This window comes from Sylvia atricapilla, chromosome 3, assembly GCF_009819655.1.
Source record: "Sylvia atricapilla isolate bSylAtr1 chromosome 3, bSylAtr1.pri, whole genome shotgun sequence".
In the NCBI taxonomy this organism is placed as follows: Eukaryota; Metazoa; Chordata; class Aves; order Passeriformes; family Sylviidae; genus Sylvia; species Sylvia atricapilla.
This window is the reverse complement of record NC_089142.1, coordinates 1136966-1162022: the sequence shown is the minus strand read 5'-3', so window position 1 is coordinate 1162022 and position 25057 is coordinate 1136966. Positions and strand designations below refer to the sequence as shown.

Here is a 25057-nt window from a genome sequence, read left to right as displayed (position 1 = left end):
CTGAAAGGAGCCCTGGCCTGGCTGAGGTGGAATGTTTGCCAAGTCTTGGAGGACTGGTATGCATCTCCATGAGAACGGTGTGCAAGAACAATGGAACTGGTCACAGTGGACTGAGCCAAGGCTGCTTGCCCAAACTGGTCTGTCCATACCAGAGCACGGCACGTACGGTGTGCAGCTTGTCCCCGAGGACCCAACCTCGACACAAGTGGCTCCGGTTTTGGCCCTGTGACTCTCCTTGGTCCCAACCCTGATAGAGGCAGCTCCTGCTTTGGCTCTGGGCCCCTCGTTTTGCCTCAACACAGGTGGCTCCCGCTATGGCTTTGTGCCACTCGCTTTGGTCCCCACCTTGACCAACCTATAAAACCCTGGAGACCCCCGCTCACCTTCGTGATCACCCCACTGGAGAAGAACCGCGTCTAGAGGCATCTCGGCCTCAAGGACTCGTCCCTCCACGTTGGTAGCTATAATCCCCTTACCCTCTTTTCTATCTTTCTTACTACTCTCTATTTTCTCTCCCACTATGGCATTTTGGTGGCACTAAATAAAGGTGCATTTTTGTTGTATTGAGTTGTCCCTCGCTGTGTCTTTTGCACTCTGAGATCCTAAAACGAACCATCACTTTCCCCGCATATGTTTGCGGACCCGGACAACCCACCAGTGAGCCCTACACAAGTGCAGAAGGACTTTAGCTCTTTATATTACAAACCAAGGCCAGGCACAGCTAGGTAATGAATATATGTAGGTGTATTGTAAAACTTAATGCATATGTAATACTTTAGAGAATAAATAGATGGACGAGTGTCACTGGAAGTGCACATGCCTTTAGAGGAGCTCTCCCTCATGCGTCTCAGCGCTGAATAAAAACATACCTACTTTACAACTTTCACGAGTTGTGGAGGTCTTCCGTGTATCACACACAGACTCAGTCACTGTCACAACCTGCTCTGAACAAGGTCCTACCTTCACCATCGCCCACATCCTCCCAGCAAACTCCTCAATCCAGAAGTATAGACAGCCTGCGGCATTCCTGGCTCCCTGGAGCATTGTGCCCACTCTCCCTGTGCCCATCCAACAGCCCTGCCTGCATCCTGCACCCTCTGCCCAGCCCCACGCCTGCCCTGCTTGCTGCCTGGCCCAGCCTGCTGCTCCCAGCACCCGCAGGCAGCGCTCACACGCTCCCCCCAGGGGCACCCCACACTCCCCAGACACACTCCCCCCACGCCTGGCACGGCCACAAGGCTCTGAGCTCTGCTCCTGCTCCAGCTGCCACAGCAGCCCCTCCCTTGCCCCACTCACGCCTCTTGCCAGGAGCTGCTTCCTGGCACACTCAGGGGGCCCAGCCCAGTGCAGGGGCAAAATCCACCTTGTCCCTGCCCACAGCTGCGCCTGGGGCATCCTGGTGGAGACACTGGAGACTTTGGGAGCCCACCTGGAGAGGTGTCCTCTGTGATCTGCTGCTTGTTACCACAGAGGGTCTCATCAGCCAAGTGCCCATTGGTGGCCACACAGCCACCACGGACCCACGGAGCTTAAAATCTCTGGTGACAAGAGGAAAAGTGCCAGCAAAGCTTCAACCCCAGCCTGGAAGGGAGCAGAGTTCAGGCTGCTCAGGGGTGACTTACACAGGGCCCCTGGGAAACGGCTCTGGAAGGTGCTGGGGTCCTGTCTTGGGGATGGTTCTTATCCTAGAGCCAGGTTGGCTTTGGTTTTGGTTTGTGTCTGGAGCTGTCACTGTTCCCCCTTGGACTCAGGAATATCATGATGGATGAAGGGTGTCCCAGGATTCTGGTGGGTTTGGGGGCCAGGGGCTGCTCTTCCTTCATGGAGGGGTGACCAACACAGGAGCCATGGGCCACAGTGGGTCTGACCTGAGATCCTGCTGCCCTAGGGGTTTTTCCTTTCTTTCTCCTCCTGGTATTTTCTTGCCTCAGCACTGTGAGCAGGGTTTGCCGGATTTCTTCCCTGCTCCTCTGCTACTTGGGAGCCCAGAGCCAGTGCGTGCTGTGCTGAGACATGGGAGCAGCCCCGGCCCCACCAGGCCTGACCTCAGGCCCAGCAATCACCAGTGAGCTCTTGTTATAAATAACTATGTAGTGATAGGCTTTCACTACTATGTACTTGTGTAAATTATTTTGATTGAGTATAGTTCATAATCTCTTTTTAACTGCTTTTGATATAGTATCAAAGTTGTCAGCCTTTTATGGTTAATGCCATAATTCCTCTGTAGATTGTGTAGTTTAGTGTCATACGTATTCTAGTTTAAACTTTGGAAAAATGTTAAAATAGAGGATGTGTACTGTGTATTATAACATTAACTTACCCATAAGTAGTGGTAACTGTGAAATAATAACGGATGACTTTATTTCTCTAACTAACTGACAATAGTTAAACAGCTAATGTTGATTGAAAGTGCTTGTAAAAATGGCAAGAACACCTGTATGATAAGATAACATTGCAAAAGAAAACAGGCAAATAACACTGAAAGAGCCAGGAATCCACCACTGACCCCTCAGCTATCAATAACTGTCAAGCCACAGACCAGGGGGCCTTGTTAGGAAATAAAATAGAAGACTCAAAATACCATCTGCACTGTGGCGCATATTTTAAGAAGATGAGATCAAGGGTCAAACTAAGCAAAAGAATTCTGGAAAATGTAAATGCAAAGGACTGTTTCAATATGCATTATCTTCATGAATATGCATTTGACCAATGCAATGAGAAAGTACTACAGGAAGAGTTGTTATGGCTGTGTGCTTTCTGGCAGTTTGCCAGACACCCCAGCGCTGAACACTGTCCTTTTTACTCCTTATTAAACTTGTATTTAAAGAGTGAGCCTTGTTTCTCACACTTTGAAAAGGAGCAACTCCCAGCCCAACCCCCTCTGCTTCTGCCACTGCTTCTGAGTTTTTTGCTGCATTTGGATTCCCCGCCCCAACTCTGCAGCGGCGCTGGAAGCGGCTGCTCCCCGTGGGCTGTGCAGGGAAGACAACTCTCCTCTCCCTGTCCCCGAGCCGCTATTGCCGGCCCAGAGGCGGCAGAGCTCGCGCCACAGCGCCCCCTGCAGCCCTGGAGGAATCATCGCACCCGCCCTGCCCGGCCGGGAGCCACCAGCGCCCCTGCTGGCTGTGCCCGGAACTGCACCGAAGGGGCGGTGCCTGACAGGTGAGACAAGGCTGCCACTGGGTTTCTGGCCCTATATGTTGCTGCTGTTGTTTGTTTCTTCTGAAATACATATATATATATTCCAGTAAATACCTGTTAATTCCTTTTTCCATGTCTTTGCCTGAGAGCCTCATAATTTCAGAGTTATAATAATACAGAGAGAATGGGAGTCATATTCTCCATTCCAGAAAGGTTCCTGCCTTGCTTGGCAGACACCTGTGTTTTAAAAAAGTACTGGTCCATCACTGCTGGTTGTTGAAAAACCTCTGAAGGACAAGGCAGTCATAGGTCACAGCCACTATGGACTCAAGACGGAAAGTCCTGCTCATCACCCTAAATGTCTTTTCACAACACATTAATACATGGAGTTGGTCACAGACAGTCAGTTTATCTGAGCTTTTTGGATTTCAGGAAAGCATTTGATCCTGCCTCTCCCAGGACTCTGAGTGTGTCCCTTCCAACTCAGGCCATTCCGTCATTCCATTATTCTCACCATAACAGACCTAGTGCTTCCACTGCACACCTGCCATTAAACATTTGGGGTGTTTGACACTGTCATACAACCCTGAAAACTGTCCCAATCTCAGTTGATTTGGACACTGCAGAGATCCATTCCTTGAAAAAATCCTTCTGAGCACCCAGCTTCCATCCCACCAAGGCCACAACACTCTTACCAGCACAGGTATCGATCCCAGGGATTTGGACTCAGGTAGAGATCCAAAGGCTCCTGCACCCTTCCAGAGCCTTCAGGAACAGCTTTCCCTGCAGATTTGGGCAATCTGTGCAAGGGTTGTGGGCTCTGATTCCCCTCACCCACCTCACAGCAGATGCTCCTGATACTCCCAGCCTTGGCTCCCCAGCAGACACCAGCAGCAGAGGGCCCCAGCTCAGGGGACACAGCACAGCAGCAGTGGCAGGCCTGGGGCACACGGCAGGGTGTGGAGAAGAAGATGGGAATCACCTCAAGAACTCAGGAGGAACAGAAGCAGGAAGGAAAGGCACAAAATTTTAAAGGAGAAGAGCAGACAGTCAGGAGAAGGCAACCCTTGAGCAGTGAGGATTCATTCCAGGGAGCACTGGAGGCCAACCCTTCTTCCCACTGAGGAAAGCAAAAGCAGGAAAGGCACTGGCTCTAAATAAGGGCAGTTCAGCAGCAGAGGAAAGCCAAGTGTGCTGGCAGAGCACAGGAGGGACTTCAGACACCAACTGTTTTCTTTGGGCACATGTCCAGCTGCTCCCTGGGCAGCAGAGCCTCAGAGCGGGACAGCTGCTTGGGAAGGGAACTGCTGGCTCAGGGCCACTGCTGGAGCTTGTCCACTCAAGCCACTGGTCCCAGCCCTGTCCCCTCCCCAGTTCTCTCCCAATAGAGCATGGCCTGCACTGGTTATGATATGGGGGACGTATAAAGATATGAAAATATAAGATTTTACAAACAGCTTTTGGTGATTCTGTAGAAGTAAAGAAACAGCTTGTACTGAGAACACATAGAAGATTAGCTATTAACCTTACTTGTTAGGGAGTTACTAGGCACAAGTCACATAGGTAAGATCATGTTGGTATCATGTTGAAACTCAGCAGGACCTAGGTATTTGTCAAAAATCAATAAAACAGAACTTTGTGTCTCAAATCCGGCAAAATCAAGTTCCTAATTTTTTGCAAGAGCAGAATGACCTGAAAAATAGCCAAACCTCCACTGCACCTGCCCACAAGCAAAGATCAACCTGAGGAAGATGCTGGCCTTCAACATAAGACCCCAACTCATGAGCACAAGGAGGTGTGACAGTTAATTAGAATACTAAGAGAGAGAAGGCAGGGAATGGGCAGGTGAGGAGGTGTGGGTCTGTGAGGTCAATCTGTATTTAAACCTGGACCTTGTCTTGACCAGCTATGCATGATTTGGAGGAAATATCCTCCCATGTATCCTAGTGGAAATAAAACATACCTGCTTTAAAATTTTCGAACTGTAAAGTCCTTATTCTACACTTGTGTTCGATCTCAGGAGCCAGAGGCTGCCCTGCACAACATTAACTCCAACCCACCCACACCCTGAACCTGCCCCCAGGCAACACTGGCAGTCACCCCACGGCTTCCCATTGCTACAGGAATAGGGAAAAAGCCCCATGTAACTGAGTCAGTGCCCACAGTGAGGCACTAAACACATTCAGGGCATAAACCGGGATCGAGCTCCTCCTTGGAAGCAAACGAGGCCGGCAGCAGAACCTGCCTCTGAGCCCGGCCCCGCTCCCAGCTCAGCCCCGCAGCGCACACGGCTCCCCCGAGCTCCCCCAAAGCGGCTGCCAGCAAAGGCGGCTTCCTGCAGCCCACGGAGGAGCACACAGCGCCCGCCCGCTGCCCTCACACCCCTCTGCTCCTGCCCCGCCGTCTCCCCAGCCCTGGCCAAACACCGGCAACAGGAGGCAGGAGACCGACAAGATCCCACTGCCTGCTGCTCCCGGCCCCACAGCTCATCCCCAGGGCCCTACCTTCTCCCTCCGTGCCCGCAGCTCCTGGGACGGGACAAGCCCGGCACGGCCCCGATTTATGCAACTATGGCTCTTAACTGGGTGCGGCTTCCCCATGAAGAGGGGCAGGGGGATACTTCCAAGAAATCAGGCTGTTTACTGTAGCAGTGTCAAAACAAAACCACACTTTTGGAATCAGCATATTTGAACTATAGTACCAATTCCCTCTCCAGTCGTTGTCTGGGTTGGCTCACAGCCAGCTCTCAGCTCTTTACACAGACCTCTGTCCCTGAACTGCTGTGCTGTTCCTGGAGGGCAGCTGAGGCTCTCAGCCCTTCCTGGGTCTGGGGCTCCATCAGGAAAAGGACAAGGGGGAGCACAGCAGCATTAGTATATAGTTATGGTTCTCTTACTGTTACATCATGTAGAAGTTTGCTTCAGCAGTGACAAAACTGTGGTGATTGTGGTGGTGTGTTCCCCCACCTCCCAGGGTGCAGTGGGATCTCAGAAAATGCTTGTTGGGCCTTGGCCTTGAGAACAGCACCTGGGCTCAGCTCTTCCTGACCTTAGCAGAAACACTCTCTGCTCCCAGGAACTGCTAAAATATGCCTGCTTTTCTTATGACCAGCCTTGGGAAATATTCCTTTGGCCTGAATGGCAAAGCATCCCTGTTCTCACACTTTGAAAAAAGTGCTGATCCAAAACTCTGGCCAGTATGAAATATTGTTATGACTGAACCCCTCTCTCTACCAACCCTATAAACAGCAAAATGAGACCCTTTTGAGGTGTTCAGGAACCGCAGTGGGCTGTCACCAGCCTGCTCCCTGCCCCACAGCTCATCCCCAGGGCCCTACCTTCTCCCTCCCTGCCCGCAGCTCCTGGGATGGGAGAAGCCCAGCACAGCCCCTCTTTATGCAACTATGGCTCATAACTGGGTGCGGCTTCCCCATGAACAGGGGCAGGGGGATACTTCCAAGAAATCAGGCTGTTTACTGTAGCAGTGTCAAAACAAAACCACACTTTTGGAATCAGCATATTTGAACTATAGTACCAATTCCCTCTCCAGTCGTTGTCTGGGTTGGCTCACAGCCAGCTCTCAGCTCTTTACACAGACCTCTGTCCCTGAACTGCTGTGCTGTTCCTAGAGGGCAGCTGAGGCTCTCAGCCCTTCCTGGGGCTGGGGCTCCATCAGGAAAAGGACAAGGGGGAGCACAGCAGCATTAGTATATAGTTATGGTTTTCTTACTGTTGCATCATGTAGAAGTTTGCTTCAGCAGTGACAAAACTGTGGTGATTGTGGTGGTGCATTCCCCCACCTCCCTCCTTCCCAGGCTGCAGTGGGATCTCAGAAAATGCTTCTTGGGCCTTGGCCTTGAGAACAGCACCCGGGCTCAGCTCTTCCTGAGCTTAGCAGAAACACTCTCTGCTCCCAGGAACTGCTAACAAGCTCCTGCTTTTCTTATGACCAGCCTTGGGAAATATTCCTTTGGCCTGAATGGCAAAGCATCCCTGTTCTCACACTTTGAAAAAAGTGCTGATCCAAAACTCTGGCCAGTATGAAACATTGTTTTAACTGAAGGCTGCTCTCTTGCGACTCTATCAACAGCAAAATGAGACCCTTTTGAGCTCACCTGGAACCACAGTGGGCTGTGACCAGCCTGCTCCCGGCCCCACAGCTCATCCCCAGGGCCCTGCCTTCTCTCTCCGTGTCCCCAGCTCCTGAGATGGGAGAAATCCAGCCGAGCTCACCCAGCCCCAGCTCCTTTGGAGGGACCTGTTTCCTCTTTAATGGGTGCAGTGGGGGAGCAAGCACTGCTTTCTGTAAGTCATATGTTCTCCTGCAGCAGTGTGAATGTGAAACTGCTGCTGCCTGGCTTGGGGTGAGAAATTGTGGATGCTGAATGTGAGACATCAGGCAGCAGCACAGTGTCTGTGTGAAGATAAGTCCCACAGATTTCTCATACTGGGCTGAGATATTGTGGCCTGAGAAATTGGAAGGAGGAATTTAAACAGTGCTTGGAGAAAGTAAAACAATTCTTGCCGGTGTTGTTTATCTCCCTGTCATTTACTTGCAAGAAAGGATTGAAGGGTGTTGTTCCTAACTGTCTGATGATTGTAATGTATTGGTTTGCTGTCCAATGAAGTTTTACTCCATCAGAACTGTCGATAAAAGAAGATTACAAAGAGTGAAGATCTCTTGCACTTGCTCACAAGCCTGTGAGCCTGTGTGTCGTTTCTACCGCTGTTCCAAACCTAAGTGACAAGAAGTGTTTCTGGTGAGAGGTGGACTTGAGGATGTTGGAAATCTTTTCCAACCCTAATGATTCTACTTTTCCACGAAAGGCAGCAGGAGCTGGGCAGAGCCTCGGGCTCCTGGCTGGAAACCACCCACCCTGCTCCCCTAATCCTGGATCATGGAATCCCAGAACTGCACATCCTGTGCCAAGGCCTGACCACCCTTACAGGGAGGAACACCTTCCCAAGATCCCATCCATCCCTGTCCTCTGGAAGTGGGAAGCCATTCCCTGGGTCCTGACCCTCCAGCCCTTGTCCCCAGTCCCTCTCCAGCTCTCCTGGAGCCCCTTTAGGCCCTGCAAGGGGCTCTCAGCACTCCCTGGAGCCTTCTCTTCTCCAGGTGAGCACCCCCAGCCCTGAGGAGAGGAGGGATGGGGAACGATGTTTGTTGGTACCATCACATCAGCTCTGTGCTCTGAACAACCCAGGGACACCAGAGACAACCTCCAAATCCTTCAGCCCCTGAGCTCGTGCAGGCTGGGGAGATTCCCTGGGCTGCAGCAAGGCCAAAAGATGGAAGATGGGAAACAGGGACCCCCAGCACAGCTCCTGCAGCCACAGCCATCCTGGCAAACCAACAGAGTATCCATTCATAATACCAACAAGGTCCAGTCCCTTGGCTCAGGGGTTGCCACCTGCAGCTCCCATCACATTTTCCAGCACAGGGAGAGGGCACAGATGGTGCCAGCAGCCAGGATCTGGGGTGCCAGGCCATGGGGCCAGGCTGCTCCCAAAATCTCCCTCTGCTTTTGGCACAGAAGAAACACTGATGCTCTGGGGGGTGGTTTTCTCCTCAGCACTGGCACAGGGCTGTGGGACCCCCTGGAGCAGGAAGCCACAGGGCAGGAGGGAAATGCCCTGGGTTTGGGCTGAGGGGGATAAAAGGAACAGTAGGAAGGGGTGTTTTGTTGGAAATGATACAAAATTTTGTGTAACTTCAGTCAGGGGTTTTGTTCACCTCTGCCCTGTGGGATAAAGAGCTGAAGGTTCTTTTCAAAGGATAGTTTTAGCACTGGAGGCCTGAGGAGCTGAACATCTCAACAAACTGGGAGTAGCACAGGAGATACAGAAAAGATAAGGACCAGCACAGAACATCAACTCCACACATCACCCCTGGCATGGCCAGATACACCTGGTCCAGAAAAGACTGATAAGAGAACTAAGGAATGAGGAACAAATTGGCATTGAGGCAAAGCAATCTGTAACCAGAAGAAAAACAATTATCTATGGGTTTTGACTGCATAAAGCTTGGGGGGAAATCTACTAAAGATCATGTGCGACGGAATGATTTTTTTATGTGCAAGCCAAGGTGTGCTTGAATGAAAAAATTTCTGTTGCAAATCCTGGCCAGAACAGCATCCTAGCCATAATACAGTCATGCCTTTATTCTCTAAAACTAAGAATGTTGTTGGAGAGCTTTTGTTTTTCCCGCAGTGTCAAGTGATGTTCCCAGGAGTTGCAGCACTCTGAGCACACAGCCAGCAGTGGGGCAGGGCACAGCCTCCTCCTTGAACACTCTCACACACGTGCACATGTGAAAGCACACACAGACACTGAGGTGCACACCACGTGCTCACACACTTGTGCACAAAAACAGAGAAGGCCCTTTTCCCAATGTTCTGTTGTCAGCAAAACTGCAGGAAATACAAGAACTCCCCAATGAAATGAATAAAATGTAAGAGGTTCCCATTTTTGACACACTCTGTCATTTGTTAAGAAAGTTACGCTGTTTAAAATGTTATGCCAGTTGTACCCTACCTGTTAGGAAAGTTATGCTGTTTGTACCAAAATTTGTACCCTCAAAACCTTATTCCAAGTTGTATACCCCCTCTAAAATCCCGGGTTCCCTTCACCTTTATCGGGCTAGACTGTCGCCGTTCCCCGCCGGCTCCTCGAACTGCCGGCCCCGCCTAATAGGAAAATCCAAAGGCTTCCATGGTGCACCGCTCCAAACCGACGTGCAGTTGCCGGCAAACGGACCCAAAAGCCGCGACCCAGCACAAAATCCAGGTAAAAGAGAGACACTACAACAACAAGAAGACCCTCAGCTACCTAACGACTGAATTCTGCTTCTGCCGCCTCACCATAACCAAAAAGAGACTGGGAAACAGTGACACCCCTAGACCACACGAGCCCAGTTGAGTTCCTGAGGATTCCCGCGAGGCTGGAACTCCCGACTCTGCGGTGAAGAGCAGGAGATTCGCCTGACACCTCATCCTCAGCGGTGGCCTGAGCCGAACGAGAACGGCGACAGGAGTGGGAACGGCAACAGGAGCGGCGACTGCGCAGGCGACCCCTCGAGTTCCCCCTTGAAAGAGCTGACTAATAAAGGCCTTTCAAAGGAGCAGGTCTCCTGGCCCATTTTTAACACCCGACATCTTTTCAATGTTAGACAATTAAGGAATTCCCTTATTATGGCCAGGATGCTGCTCTGGCCAGATGTGCAACAGGAATCTTGTCAGCCACACATTGCCCGGCTCGTGCAGAGAATATCATTCCATCACACATGAACCTTCCTTGATTTTTCCCATACTTGTACAGTCAAAACCCAGACAAATTCATTGGTTCAGTGTTTATTAGTCCCAAGTTACAGAGTTTTTAGTATTTGGTTTCCTATTGGTTACTGATCCCTTTGCCTTCTATGTTAATTAGGTTCTCATTCTTCCTTCTTTTAGCTCTCTTTTCCCAGACCAGGACTCTACTGTGCTACAGGTATTTTCTGTATCTTCTGTGCTACTCCCAGGCTGTTGAGATGTTAAGCTCATCAGGCCTCGAGTGGTGAAACAGTCCTTTGAAAAGAAAATTCATTTCTTCAGTGATAAAACCGGCCACAAAATACTACCTTAGACTGTAACACTGTTAGAGTTAAAACTGATGTTATTCTTGCCTTGAGAACAAAAATGGGATGAAGTGATGTTTGCTGGAATGTTTTCCCCTTGGGAAATCACCCTGAATAGCCAAAGGATTGTAGAGTTAATTCTGCACCTTGGGACCCTTTGGTTTTGGCTTTAGTGAAGGAAAAGAAGAAGAAAATTATTCAGTGTTGTTGTTCAATGTGTAGCATGGGACACATCCTCTTGCTACCTCTTAATCAATATATATTGCTTCTATTCTAAAGTGTTAATCATTATATATATACATATATATATATATATATATAGCTTCTATCCTTCTAACTAAATTCTTAACCCTTTTTATTCTTCTAACCCCTTGATTCAGTATGACACCAGCAAAGCCAGGCACCCACAAAAAAACCCTATTCACTCATTGTCCTCTGCTAGAGTTGAGCAGAGCAGGGGGAAAGGAAAAAAGCTGAAGAGTTCATGAGGTGAGATAAGGATTCAGAGAAAACACTGAAGGCAAAACTGGCTTAATTTTCAACAGTAGAAATAAAATGTACTAACATAATTAAAGGAGGACAATGAGAACTAAAACAAACCTTTAGAACACCTTTTATTCTCCCTCCAGCCGCTCATTCCTTCTCACCATCAGCGCACAGAGACAAATCATGGGAGTCTTTAGTCAGTTTGTTATTTCTAAAAAACCTTCTCCAGTTTGATTAGGGAAAGGAGTTTCTTTTTTCTGCTGTGCTGTGTGGTCCTTCCCACGGGAGACAATTCTCTGTGAACTTTTCCAGCTTAGTTTTCATTTTCATGAGTAGCAGTGCCCCCAGCCTGCTGGAACACGGGTCCCTCCCACAGGCAAACAGCCTTCCCACAACTGTTTTTTCATGGGCCATTAGTTCATGGGGTATAGTCTTTTTAGGATGAGCTATTCTAGTTTGGAAGCAAGGGCCCTCTATCCCTGGAAGCAAGGGCCTTCCCTCTCTGTTTGGGTCTCCCACTAGATTACAGTTTTTCAGCATCCACTTGTTCTAGTGTGAGCACCTTTTCTCTTGGGTTGCGAGTGGATCTCTGCATCTCCCCCATGCATTTCATGAATTACAGAGAAAAACAGTTTGTGGTATTATAGCCCTCACCATGGCTAGCAGAAGAATCTTAGCTCTGACATTTGGAGACCACCACCCCCTCCCTCCTTTTCACTGACCTTAGTGTCTCCATGTTCTTCTCTTCATGTCTTCACCTCTTCCTTTTCTGTGACTTCAAAGAAAATTGTTGTCCATAAGTTGCTTTCTTCTCAAGTTGTATTAATTGAAAAGTTCTTAGAGGGCTTTGCAGCACTGAAAGGCTGATCTTGTCTGGGATCCATCCTGAGGAATTGCTGGCCATGCCCCTCACTGTTGTCCAAATTGTCCCCACTACTGCCACACGGGCAGTGCCAGCGCTGGCTCCGTTCAGCGCCTCTCTTCATGCAGGGCACCGAAAAGGAGAAGCTGCTGCCACCACGCCTGCCCTTCTGCCCACAGCACAGCTGGTCAGAAGTGGTCAAGCAGGCACAGTTCACTGCAGACCGTGCCCAGACAGCCCCGGCTGCATGGGCGCTCTGGGCACTGACCCCGGCTGCATGGTCCCAGCTGTGCGGCCACTCGTGGCACTGGGATGATCCCGGAGGCCGTGCTGAGATGGTCCCCGGGCAGCCACGGCCACATGGGCCCCAAAACCTGCACCAGGATGGGCCCTGCTGGCTGCCTCGCCGCCCCTCGGAAGAGAAGAAACACGGCATGCATGTTTGACCTCCTTTTCAAATATGTCATGACAGAGGCCATTACTAACTTCTCGAATTGGGCTTCCAATTTCTTTACCATCTGAGCTGTCAGGGTTGACTCTGCTGGACATATTACAAACTTCTTTCTCAGAAGCTGCTACTGTAGCTTCTCCTGTCCACACTAAAAGCCAGGCTGTGTTAAAGCAACAATCCCCCCTTCCCGACCTCCAGGTTCCCCTGCAGCCCTCCGTTCACCATCCCAGGTCTCACTGCAGCACCAAACCCCCGTCCCCAAACCCCTGTGTCAGTGCAAACCCACCAAACCCGGGGGCTCCCTGCACCTCCCACCCCTTCCCAACCCGGGTTTAGGGTCTCACCGCAGTCCCCCAAAACCCCGCACATCGCTGCAAACCTCCCTACCCCAAAGCCCCAGATCCCATAGATCCTCCCAAAACTCGGACTGCCCTACAGTTCCCCTTCGCTCCCTTTAAATCTCGGGGCTCACTGCGGCCCCTCCCTCCGCCACAAAGCCCGGGACTCCCTCCACAGCCCGGCTCTCCCTACAGCCCCTCCGAGGATCCCAGCCCGGCCCCCAGGTCCCCCTGGAGCCTTCCCTCCTCCATGCACCCCAACCTCCCCCGGCCGCCCCTCAGCGCCCCCCTCACGGCGCCAGGCCCCGAGCCCGGCCCCCGTCAGCGCCGCTACCTTGTACTTGCTGCAGCCGGCCAGCTGCTCTGGGCTCACGTACTCCATGGCGGCGCTCCCGCTGTTCCCGCCGTTGGCAGCGCTCCCGGCGCTCCCTGTGCCGGTGCCGCTCCCGCTGTTCCCGGGGCTGTTCCCGGCGCCGCTCCCGCTGCCGCCGCATCGGCCCACCCGGCGTGGCCGTGACGTCACCACGCCCCGCCCCGCCGGCATGGCGCCGCCTGGCGGCCGGGAGGGCCGCGCGCATGAGGGGAGCCGCAAAAGCGGGAAAAAAGAGCCCCAAAAACACAACTGGCCCTGCCCGGGGTCAGCGGGCAGCGATTCTCCGTGTCCTGGCACCACAGAGACTGCTAAGAAGTCTCTCTCCTGCCCTCTTGGATCTCTTTTAGGTACCAGAAAAATACTCAAGGTATCGTTGTACCGTTCTCATCTCCCGCAATCCTCATGGATTCCGTGTGGGAAGAGACCCTAAAGCCCATCCAGTTCCACCCCCTGCCATGGGCAGGGACACCTTCCACTATCCCAAGTATTTCCAAGTCCCATCCAACCTGGCCTTGGACACTTCCAGGAATGGGGCAGCAACAGCTTCTCTGTGGAGGGAGAGAGAAGAAGGGGAAGAAGAAGAGAGCAAAAGGAGGAAGGGAAATTAAGAGCAATATTTGTCTTCTCAGAGCTCCCCATCTACCCTTCCATCCCCATCCCAGCCCCTCCCAGCCAGGCACCCCTGTTATGAGTGCTAGGAGACTAGCTCCCTAGTGATATCAGTTTTATTGGGAACAGTCGGGGAAGGGGCTTGTAGGGTGTGCACACACCAGCGCTGCTCCCAAGACATTGCGGAGAAAGAAGATGTCAGCTCTGTGGGCCGGCAGCTCTGCGTCTTCCTTACCCACAGGAGTGCCCCAGGTGACAGCTGCTGGTTTCAGGGCCAGGGTCCCCATGTCACTCCCGGCTCACTTTTAGGGTGACGAAAGTGAGGGATCCTGACTTGAGCTTTGATGTCGTCTGATGTCCCCTCTGGTTAGAAGCGTGACTTCTGCTCTTTACCTGCACGAGGTGTCATAGCTCATTGTTTTTAGGGGTCTCCACTAGACGAATTGCCTCTCCCCTGAGTCCCATGGGAATCTGACATTTGTGTACTAGGTGATGTCATCCTCCTCCTCATGGTCTCCGGTGGTTCACCATTTGGAGGAGAGGGGAGCAGTGGGACCATACCCGAGGGTAAGGGAATTTACACAACAACTCATTCAAACAACAACTCATTATCCTCATAAACCTATAACAGTGGAACTTTGTATCAACTTTCTAACAATTTATTCTCTACATCCCAGCCATGTCCCCCTTCTTTGCCAGCCCCATCTTCTCCAGTGAGTGCAGCAGACAGACCCCACTGGACAGTTCCTGCTCCACTTTACAGTCACACCCCAACACCAGCAGCTCTCCTCGGGACCCTGCAGGGTGTCAGAGACTGGAAAAGGTTGATCAAATTCCTTCATTTTCAATCTCTTGGCACCAAACTTCTGTGTAAATCTGACCTCTTGAGAATGTCTGCTCGGTATTTCTCCTGTGTGCAAATCCACAGTAAAGGAAACTCACTTTAGCCCCTTACATGTAAATAAATGTTCTGGGTGTTACACAGGGTCACCACACCCTTAGTCCCAGCTGGTGCAGCCTGGGAGAGCTGCAGCATCCTGGTGTCACTGGAAGGCAACATAACCAGGAATTGTTACGGTTAGAGATGACCTTTTAGCGGTTTGTGCTCCTCCCCACAGCAGGGCCTGCAAGGAAGGAGATTCCAGACGATCCCACTGAGGGACACTTTGGCCAAGGGGTCCTGGCAGAGACAGGGAAAGGTGCAGGGAACAGTCTGGCTGTACTGCAGAGGGAGCTGGGACAGCTGGCACAGGGGAGGGTGGCAGGAGAGGGACCCTACACCCTCCTGATACCCCAGCCCAGGCCTGAGGCCATCCACCCTTGCTGCACTGGGTCCTCTCCACTGCACCCAGTTGTGGCACTGGGTCCCCCCACTCACTCCAGTAGCTGCACTGGGACATTCCCCACACAGCCCAGGAGGTGACACCAGGGCCAGGGGCACCTCCACTCCCAGTGTGGCTCCAGGAGCCAGCCCAAATCCCCTCCCAGCCCAGCTGCCCCCAGTCCCTGGCACTCAGCCCTTGCAGCACAAGCTCACACGGCCCAGCTCTGGCTCCTCTCACTGCCTCTGGCTCTGCTTGGCCAGGGCTGGGCTGGGCAGAGTTTGGGCCCATTCCCATTTGTCCCACAGGTGCCCAGCTGAGCAGCTCCAGAGCACAGAACCTGGCTGGGATCAACCTTCTCAGCCCTCTGTGTGTGTGACAGGCCAGCCTTGGTTCCCACTGCTGCCTCCCTCAGCACCTACCACCAACATTGGTTTCCCTGGATGTTGTGGTTTGGGGCTCCCTGCCCTCTCTGCTGTCCCTGCAGACAGTGAAGCCCCTCCTGGAGCAGAGAACCTGAATGGAGCAGAGCCTCTGCTGTCACAGCCCCTGTCCCAGTGCCACGCCCCTGTCCCCTGCCTGTCTGCAGCACACAGAGCTCAGGTCACCCCCAGCTGTGGCTCCCCTGAACACAAAGCAGACACAGCAGCACAGTCCAAATCAACTCCTGTATTAGCAGAGCCTGCAGGGGATGAGGCTGGAGCAGCCCTTCAGCCAGCTCTCCACGAGGCCTTGACCCTCACATTGCCAGCAGGACTGCAGCACCTGCACAGCAAAAGCCCCCACAGCTCCCTGGGCAGAGCCAGCTGGTGCCACCTTCTCCAGAGCACGGCTCCGGTGCCACCAGCCTGCCTGGACAGCACCAGCACTGCCCCGAGGGCTACTGCACAAGGTGCTGGCAGACAGGATTCTCCACGTGGGACACTCCAAAGGCTTTTGCTCAGCAGAGAGGCCAAGGGCAGGAGCAGCTCCTGCCGGGGCTGCGGGCTGGAGGGAAGGGCAGCAGCCCCAGGCACCTGAGCAGGAGCAGCTGCCCTGGACAGAGACACAGCACCTCCCAGACAGGGAGTGAAAGCACTGCCTGAGCCCCAGGACAGTCCTGTCACTGTTTTCCTGAGCCCAGGGGCACAACAGCTCCTGCTGGGAGAACGGCCTCAGCTGATCCAGGACGCTGCAGTCAGGCAGAGAAGGAAGGATGGTGCCCAAAAGCCAAGCAGCCCAGCTTGCAGCCAGCATGGAGCTGGCCTCAGGTTCCGCAGCCTTTTCTCTAAGCAGGACACCTCCTTGCTGCAGGAAAACTGCCTTTGGGGCACTGTCCCTTCTTGTCCCACAGCAGCTGATCCAAGGGGTGCTTGGAGCGCTGCCTTGGCCCTGGCCCTTGGGCTCAGGCTTGGCCACGAGGCTGATCACCCCATGGAGGGGGTTTGGTTTGGCTCCAGGACAAAGCAGAGGGAAATGTTTATGGCAAGAAGGCAAGAGGATACTGGCTTTATCAAGTAGTGAGGGAGTTGCCGAGTAATGGCTGCAGTAAAGATCCTTTTTTAAACAAATGTGGCAATAATTGGATACAATTGTCTTCATTGTGCTTTAGAGTGTCATCTTTACAAGTCCATTTTGTGGAGAGCCTGGTACAAAATTCACCTAAACTGCAAAGCCACTCTGGTTGTTCCTTCCCATGGATGTGGCCTAACGCCTGTCCAGCTCAGACAGTACTTCCTGCTTGGTGATTCTCTGCCACGCCTCAGGAATTTCTCCTTTGCCCTGAAATTTCCCATTGTACAAAGCTTCCAGCTGTGTCTTGAAATGAGACACAAACCATTTCCAGTACGCCTGCATGGATGAATCAGGAAGAATGTTCCAAGTGGAAAATGGAGGTCCAGCATCACGATATCTCTTGTATGGGATCAGTTCACTGTCACCAACTTTGAATAAGCCGTCACTTGCAACAAGGCTGGAACAAATATCAATGACCAGCTGGTCCGTCTCATTCCACTTGGCTCCCACAAAAGCTCGTAGGCGATGGAAGATGACCTGATGGTCTCCATCATGTCCCTGCATGGTGTTTGTGCAGACAGCCCCACAAAAGGGACACTGTTCCCAGCACCCCACGAACTGCTCTGCCAGGATGGTGTGAGGCTGTGTTGAAAATGAGCTCATGTCAGCACCAGCAAATTCTTTCTGGAGCCTGTCCCTGAGGTCATCCACAGCTTCTGCCATGGCACTGCTCAGGAACTCAATGTCTGTGACCTCCTGGTGCTCGATGCCCTTCAGGTCACTTCTGGGCAAGCTGATCACCTCTGTCAGTTCCCTGCAAAATTCATCCAACCAAAGAGAGACTTTGTCTTCTCTGTCTTTTCTGTCTTTGAAAATTTGGGTTGATAAAGAAACAGCTGACAGGATCTTTCGATAGAGAAGATCAAGGGAGGAAGCTAAAAACTTCTCCAGCCTCCTGTTCCCATCTAAACAGTGACTCTTCACTCGTCTCTCAATGTACCTCTGAAAGAACTCTTTTGGAAACTTAAGGTACTGCTTGAAATACTCAAAATTCTCTTCTTCTGCCAGGTATCTCAGGATGCAAACTTCCAGATTGGCTCTGCTGCCCCTGAAATCTGCTAATTTGCCCTGCATGTCCTCAGCAATGTCTTTAGCCGTCCTCTCATAGACTGCCTGGCGAAGAGCTGGTTCAATCTTGTCACAAAGGAAACCAGCAAAAGTTGTGATTGAAGTGGCTCCTTGGCAGGAAATCTGGAAGCATTGGAAGAAATCTTCTCTCTTGCTGTTCAAATACAAGAATGGGTCATTTGCCTTTTGGAATGCTTTGTGCATGGCTTTAAACCTCTCTGCTGCCATTTTGCACAGATACAGAGACAAATCGATGCTGTACTCTTTGTTAAAAGTACATTTTACATTGCTGGGGACAGACTTCACACCTTCTTGTACTTCATTGAGTATTTCATGAATAAAACTTCGACTATAATCACGTTTCTCTTCTTCCTTCTTATCAATATTTGCCCTCACACTCATTATGATCTTGTCTGTGATGTGCTGCAAGCTGGTAACATCAGCATCACAAATCCTCCTGCTAACAATACCAAAATAAGTCGTTTTAGTGACATGTTTCTCTACATCAAAAGAAAATTCTCTGCCTTTGGGAAATGACCTGATCCGTTCAGGGAAACCTGGCTCCTTGAAGTGCTCTAGAAGGATATCTTCGATTTCTGTATCAATGTCCACCGATTCCCGAGGACCAGTAGCACGGGCGACTTTGGCAATCCACTTGTTCCAGACAAAAACAAAGTTGCCTCTCAGTTCTCTCTCACTGAGGCTCTTCCCTTTCAGACTCACAGCCAGCTCCCTACTCCTTCTCAGGAGCTCATTTTCATATTCCAACTTCCTTGCCTCCAGTTTCCTCTGCTCCTTCTGTAGCTCAATAAGAGTCTCACATTTCTTTTTCATTTCAAGAAGAAGAGTCTCTTTCAGCTCTTTCAGCTTCAGCTCTGTGCTTGATTTCCACTGCACCAGTATCTCATGGTCTTTGTCTTCCCTGAAATACTTTTCCACTTCTTTCTCAATGGCATCACTTGTCTCTTGCACCAGCCCTTCAAGGAGTTCTCTGGTGACATTCTGCAAGTCCTCATTCAAAATTTTGTTGTCCAGTCTCATCTGAACGTCTAATATGTGACTCCTCAGCCTCCAGGTCCACTGACTAAAGGCACTTTCCAGTTTCCTGTAGGCAGCAATCTCCAGGGAATTCTTGAAGCTGAAAACAAAGTTTTCACTCAGCAAAGCATTCCAGAGGTTACTAATCCGATCTTTCAGGTTCGAGAGCCTCAAAATGCTGTGCTGCGACTGTTTCTGGGCAGTCTGGAGGATTTTGCTCTTGAGTTGCTGAACGTTCTGGCTGTAGGTGGGGTTGGGTGGTGCCATTGGGGGGTTTCCTTCCCACAGGTGAGCAAAGTAGTGAATGTGGGTCTTCACATCAAAGCCAATGACATCACTGAAGGAGGAGATGTCACAGGATTCCTGCTGAGCAGCTACCACTGTCATTTCATCCAGCTTTTCCTGCAAACGCCTTCGTCCTTCCATGTTCTGCTCCTTGGCAGTTGCTTCTCCCACATTTTGGTGGACAAAGAGGCAGCTTGGGGAAAGATTGACTTTCTTCATCCTCAGGAAAGCCTGCACAGCAATCTGGAGAACATCTTGCATTTCTGATGGATTTTCTCCAAAGATATTGATCACGGTCAAGTTGCCAACACCAATGACAAAGGTGGCCAGCTCATTGTCATGCTTCAGGGACTGTTTATTGGCCACCTCGATGGCACGAAGTCCCTCTGTGTCAACCACCAGCACAAAATCAAAGCCCAGGTCTTGCTGCAGCTCCTGGCCCACTGGGATCAGCTGCATAAAGGCTCCGCGGGTGCATCTCCCCGCGCTGACGTTGAACTGCAGACCAAACATGGCATTCAGCAGGGTGGACTTGCCCGTGCTCTGGATGCCCAGCACCGAGAGCACAAACACTCGTTTGTCCCCCAGCCTCTCAATTAAGCTGTCAAAGATTGCTCCCACCCAGCACAAGGGCAGGTAAGAAGCATCCCCATCCATCAGCTCCATGGGATACCCTAAAACCATAAGTTGTGCTGCAATTTCGGGCAGTTTTTCAAAATCGTAATTCTTTGTCTCAGATAATTGTAGAGCTTCATAAATCTGCCCTGCCTCCCTCAGAAGGTGCTCCAGGCCAATGGATGAATCATTGAGTTCATCAGAGATGGAGTCCAGCTGATTCCGCAACTCAGCATTGACACTGGTTTTCTCCTGATTTTTGTTTCCTGCCAGGATTTCAGACCATAACTTGTGATAGTCCCTCCTCAGTTCTTCAAGGCGACCACAGGACAGCTCATCCATAAAGACCTTCATCCAATGCAGGAAGTATTTCTTGGTATCTGCTGGCTGGGTCTGGAGAAAGACAAGGAATGATTTCATCAGTGGGTTGAGAGGGAAAGCTTGTTCAAGTTGCTTCCTTCTTATTGATTTCTTGTCATATTCAATTTGGCTCCGATGATGCTCAATGGTCTTGTCCCCCTTTTCCTGCAAGCGAGTGAGTTCTTTGTCCTTTTTGCACCACTCATTCCACAGTTTTCCTTGTAGTGGCAGCAGCTGGGATTTGATCTCAGACAGCTTCTCTTTCTTCAGAAGGTCCACCAGCTCCTTGGCCTTTCCTTTGGCTGCCACACACATGGGTTGATCTGCATCCACTACAAATCCGTGCTGCCGAGCTTTGTCCACGCAGGCGTCCAGACGGAAATGTAGATTAGACGCTTCCAACGCATTCCTGATTGTCTTGGTCAGCTGGACCATCAATTCTGCTTCGTTTCTGTTCTTCATCCCTATTTTTATGTTTTTACTCGGTCTGGCAGCTGCAACACACTCTTTTTCTGTGAGAAGACAAACCAAAGGCCTTTGTGACTGCCACAGGCTCTGCAGAAGCTCTTTCCCCCTGCTGTCCATGTGCTCCAAGTCAGACACAAGAGCCACGTTGACAGCAGATATCTCCTGCAGGAACTGCAGCTGTGCTCCGTGATCCCTGGCGTCTCCGTGCAGGTTACAGAAAGCCACGCAGCACTCAAAGGTGTCATCGTGGCTCCCACGGGGGCAGTACCAGGCGATCTCCACCACCCCTTCCATCAGCAAACGCTCTCTAGTGCTGCCCCTGCAGTGGCGGTGGAAGAAAGTGTCGTGTTTGCGTCTGCTCAGCAGAGCGTTCAGGAGCTGAGACTTGGAAGAGGAGGCCGAGCTGCCAATGCGGATGAAGGACACGATGGGTGTCTGGGCCTGAAAGATGAGTTTGTTGTTGTAACTCTTTGTTCCAGACGTATTTCGTGACTTCTCCACCTCTTTCCAGCTCCTTTGGATTTGGCTGAGGGCGTAGAGCGGGAACTCGATGTGTGAAGTGCACGGGTTGGGCACCAGCAGAGGCAGCGCCAGTTGGCAGAAGGCCAGCTTGGTTGCAAGGGTCTGTCTCAGGAAGTCATCAGCACAATGGAAAATGGCCATCTGCAGGTCCATGGGGTGCACATGGCCGTCCCCGCTTGCACAGTGAGAGGCTGCTTCCTCCGAATCATCAAAAAACTGTTCAAAGGAGTCTGAGTGTTGGTGCTCTTTTTCTGTGGTTTGTCGCAGGGGTGCAAGTTTTGGCTTGTTCTCATCCCTGCATGTCAGGTACCTCACCTGGTAATCCATCATTAACAGCTTTTGCATGAAGTAACATTGCAGTTCTGTGTCCTTGCTGGGCTGGCTGTCCTGCAGTGATGTCTTGCAGATGGTGTGGAAATCTCCCATCCCCATTTTTCTTGGGTAGTGATTTTCCAGTCCAAGGCGCTTGAGCAGCTGGAGGAATTCCTGGTTTGCAGTGGCTTTATTTAGTTTGGATTGGCTGCTGTCTGACTTGGACTTGGATTGACTGGGCGGCCAACGTGTTGCAAAAGTGTCTTCCAGATCGCTGACTACGATCTGCGTCCTCTGTTTATCCCATTTCTCATCCAAGTGCCCACTGATCAAGGAATGCAAGTCCCGTTCCAGCCTCTCCCAGTCTGTGCCTCCACTGTGCTTTTGGAGAAGATTCTTTATCCGTGGGGACCACAAGCCTTTCATGTGACCTTCCATGAAAACTAAACGCTCCCTCTTCTGCTCTGGGGACAGCTCTTGACTTTCGGGTGTCACAGTCAGACCCGTCAGCAGAAGGGAGGCCTCAGCTCTGTCGTCATCTTGCTCCTTCAGGTTCACGTACTCCTCATGTGCCGCTTCCATTTCCTTGGCCATGTACTGAATTTCTGGGTGTCCAAGGAGGTGCAGGAAACTGCTGCTTTCCACCTGGTACCCTGTGCTGGTGGCAATCAAGAGTACCAACAGTTCCATGTCCCTCTGGGCCCGTTCCTGGAGAGACTGGAGTAAGGAATAAATGGCCAGGCTGCTGGTCTGGGTGGCTTCTATCTTTGCTTCATGAACAGCAGAAGCAGAGCTTCCTGGTGCATAGGTGACAGCATAGATGTGCTCCTTCATTTGCTGCAGTGTTTTAATGAGCTCTCCAAGCTCAGAGATTTTGGGAGATCTGGGAAGCGCATGCTCAGTCTGGGAGATCCACTGCATAATGGAGGAAGCCTCAGGGAAGTCCTTGACAGAGTAGATATGAGGATCCAGGAGGCTTCTCAACATCACCTTGATAGAGCTGGTGTTTTCTGGAGGTGACTCCTGGCAGCTGCGCACAGTGTTCACCAGGAAGTCCTGCAGGGCTTTGTCTGACAGGCACACGTTGATCCACACACTGGGGTTCCTGGTTTTTGCATTCAGATCATATTTTAGCTCCATCAGCATGAGAAGCTTTCTTTCATCCACCGTCACCTCCCAGGTCTTCACAGTCCCCATGAAATCTCTGGCCTCTTGCACTGCAATTTCTATTTCCTCTCCAAAACTGGTGCCAATGCTCTGATTTGTCAGCTCTTTGTATGCAGTCCTGAGGGCTCTGCTCATCTGACCCACGGACTTAAAATCCCTGTTGTGATTGCACAAGATGATGTCCCACACAGGGATCAGCTCAAAGCCACGGTCGATAACGCACCACGTTGTGTTATCAGACACGAGCCCTGTTCTCCACTGAGGAAGAGAAGCTGTGTCTGGGGGGCCCCCTGTGTTGACCACATAGAGCTGAATTGCTGTATGGGAACTGTCTCTGGCTCTCCCCATGACAGAAGCTTTTGAGCTGGATTTATAAACAACTGGGGCCCCTGCAGCACTTGCCAGGAAGCCACCCCAGCTGGCTCTGACAAGGCTGTTCAGTGCTTCACATGTTTGTCCCTTCAACTCTTCCCACTTCTCAGCTCGGAATCCTTCTGTGGATGCCTTCCACCAGAATATCCCCCCAAAGTGGAGGGGACCCTGGTTTACATGGGACCCAAACCTGCTGAAGAACCTCTCACACCTATTCATCAGGGGGGCCTTGTCTTCCTGAGTGAAGCTCAAGAGCTGCTCCATGTCTTGCAGCTCCTGCAGAGCCGCATCCGAGAGGAGAAGCTGATGCCTTTGGAAGTGGCAGGAGGCCAGAGGGATGTACTGGTACTTGGTGCTGCAAAAGTAGCTCTGCTCAGAGTGGGACTGGTGGGTGTTCTGGGGCTGTGAGGAGCTGCTGTGATCTACACCCGCTCCCGGGCTACTCCCCCAGAATGCAGCTTTGGCAGAAACACTCATGCTGAACCCCAGCTGCTCCATGGACTTGGTGAAGGTGGATTCTGCTGCAGAGGACGAGAACTCCTTCCTCTCAAGCAGCGATCCTTGCTCTGGACCAGTGAGCTGGAATCCCTCAGGAACCTTGAGGAGCTGCTCTCGCTTTCCCAGCACATCTTCAGCTCTGCTGGTTCTGTAGATGCCCTGCAGGGCCAGTCCCCCCGATGCCCGCCTCAGCACCTCCGTGTCAGGGATGTTCTCCCTCCTGACTGCTGACAACTCCTGCTGCTCCAGCTGCTTCTGGATACTTTCCAGCATATCTGCCAAGGATTTCTTTGGTGGTGGCCAGAACTCTTTGAGAATCTCCATGGCTTGCCACAGAGTCTCTGCTTTCTCCCTCATAGCATCCTGGCTGTGGCTGCGGCTGTTGAGCATTTCTGTCAGATTCTTCAGGGCTTGTTTGGACACTTCTTGTCTCTCCTTTGTCTTCTCCACCTTATTCTTGTGCAACTCCTCACATGTTTTGTCGTCTGTTATTTTCAGGAGTTTTTGTAGTGCCTTTTTCTCCCAGCGGTACTGTACCACACACTCCAACTTGAGGTAGTCTTCATATTCCAGATGTTGCAGGGCTTCTCTGCACTTGATTCCCAGGATCTGTGACACCTTGGGCAGCCAGTATCCAGCATCCAATCCTTCCTCCTGAAATGCCTCTGCCAGGAGCTGTGCCTTTGTATCCCCTTCTTGTGTGTCCTCCTGCGAAGCCATGTCTGTGGAGGAAGAAAACAGGCTTTCCCTAAGGTGCTGGCAGAGGCCCCAGCCTCCTGGCAGAGGCTCTGCAGCAGCTGCAGCCCTGGGGAGTGCTCCCAGCCGGCTGCTGGAGCCCAGCCTGGGATGGCACAAGAGCCAGGCTCTCCTTCCCAGCACACTGGATGTGCCTGTGGCTTTCCTGTGTGCAGGATCAACCCTGAAACTGACTGTGTATCCCAGAGACAGGAGAGACACACAGAGACATAAAAACACACGGACAGACACACAGACACACACAGCCACAAACACGGAGACTGTGACAAACACAGACAGACACATGCAGAGACACACACATACACACACAGACACACACACACACAGAGACACACACACGTGTATAAGTACATATTATATTACTGGCTTTTTCCAAATATTAAAATGAATACTATATGTATAATATTGGAAAACCTTGCTGTATTAGTATAGTTTCTTTTTTTTTCTGCTACTAATGAAGCTTAGAAATAGTCGTATGATTAATATATATAGATTTCTTAGGCTATAGCATGGTATCAAAATGAAGACTTCTTTTTTTCAGATAACCCAGAAAATGAAAAAGATCATCAGAAACATCCCCCACATTCCTGGATTATCTTATCCAGATGAAGATGGTGGTGACCAGAGCTTCAGGGGAGGAATTTATTGAACTTCTGTTAGCAGGGAGTGTGAGACTAGATGGAGCCACAAGAAGATTGATATGAAAGATTAAATGGTTGGGGGGAAGTTGAAACTAAGCAGAGGAACACCTAAACTCAAGAGGAATGTTTGAATCATGCATGGGGATTTATGAATATGCAACAAGCTGTTGCTTTAAAGGAAAGAGTCTTTGTCAGTAAGGCA

At 51.2% G+C, this 25057-nt stretch overlaps 1 protein-coding gene across 1 annotated transcript; it reads right to left on the bottom strand.

Moving 5' to 3' along the window:
- Positions 1 to 16772: 16772 nt before the first annotated feature.
- LOC136358658 (interferon-induced very large GTPase 1-like) lies at positions 16773 to 24182 on the bottom strand. The gene has a single exon (XM_066314576.1). The coding sequence runs from the start codon at positions 24176 to 24178 to the stop codon at positions 16886 to 16888; it is 7293 nt and encodes a 2430-aa protein (XP_066170673.1). The 5' UTR covers positions 24179 to 24182; the 3' UTR covers positions 16773 to 16885.
- Between the last annotated feature and the right edge of the window lie 875 nt (positions 24183 to 25057).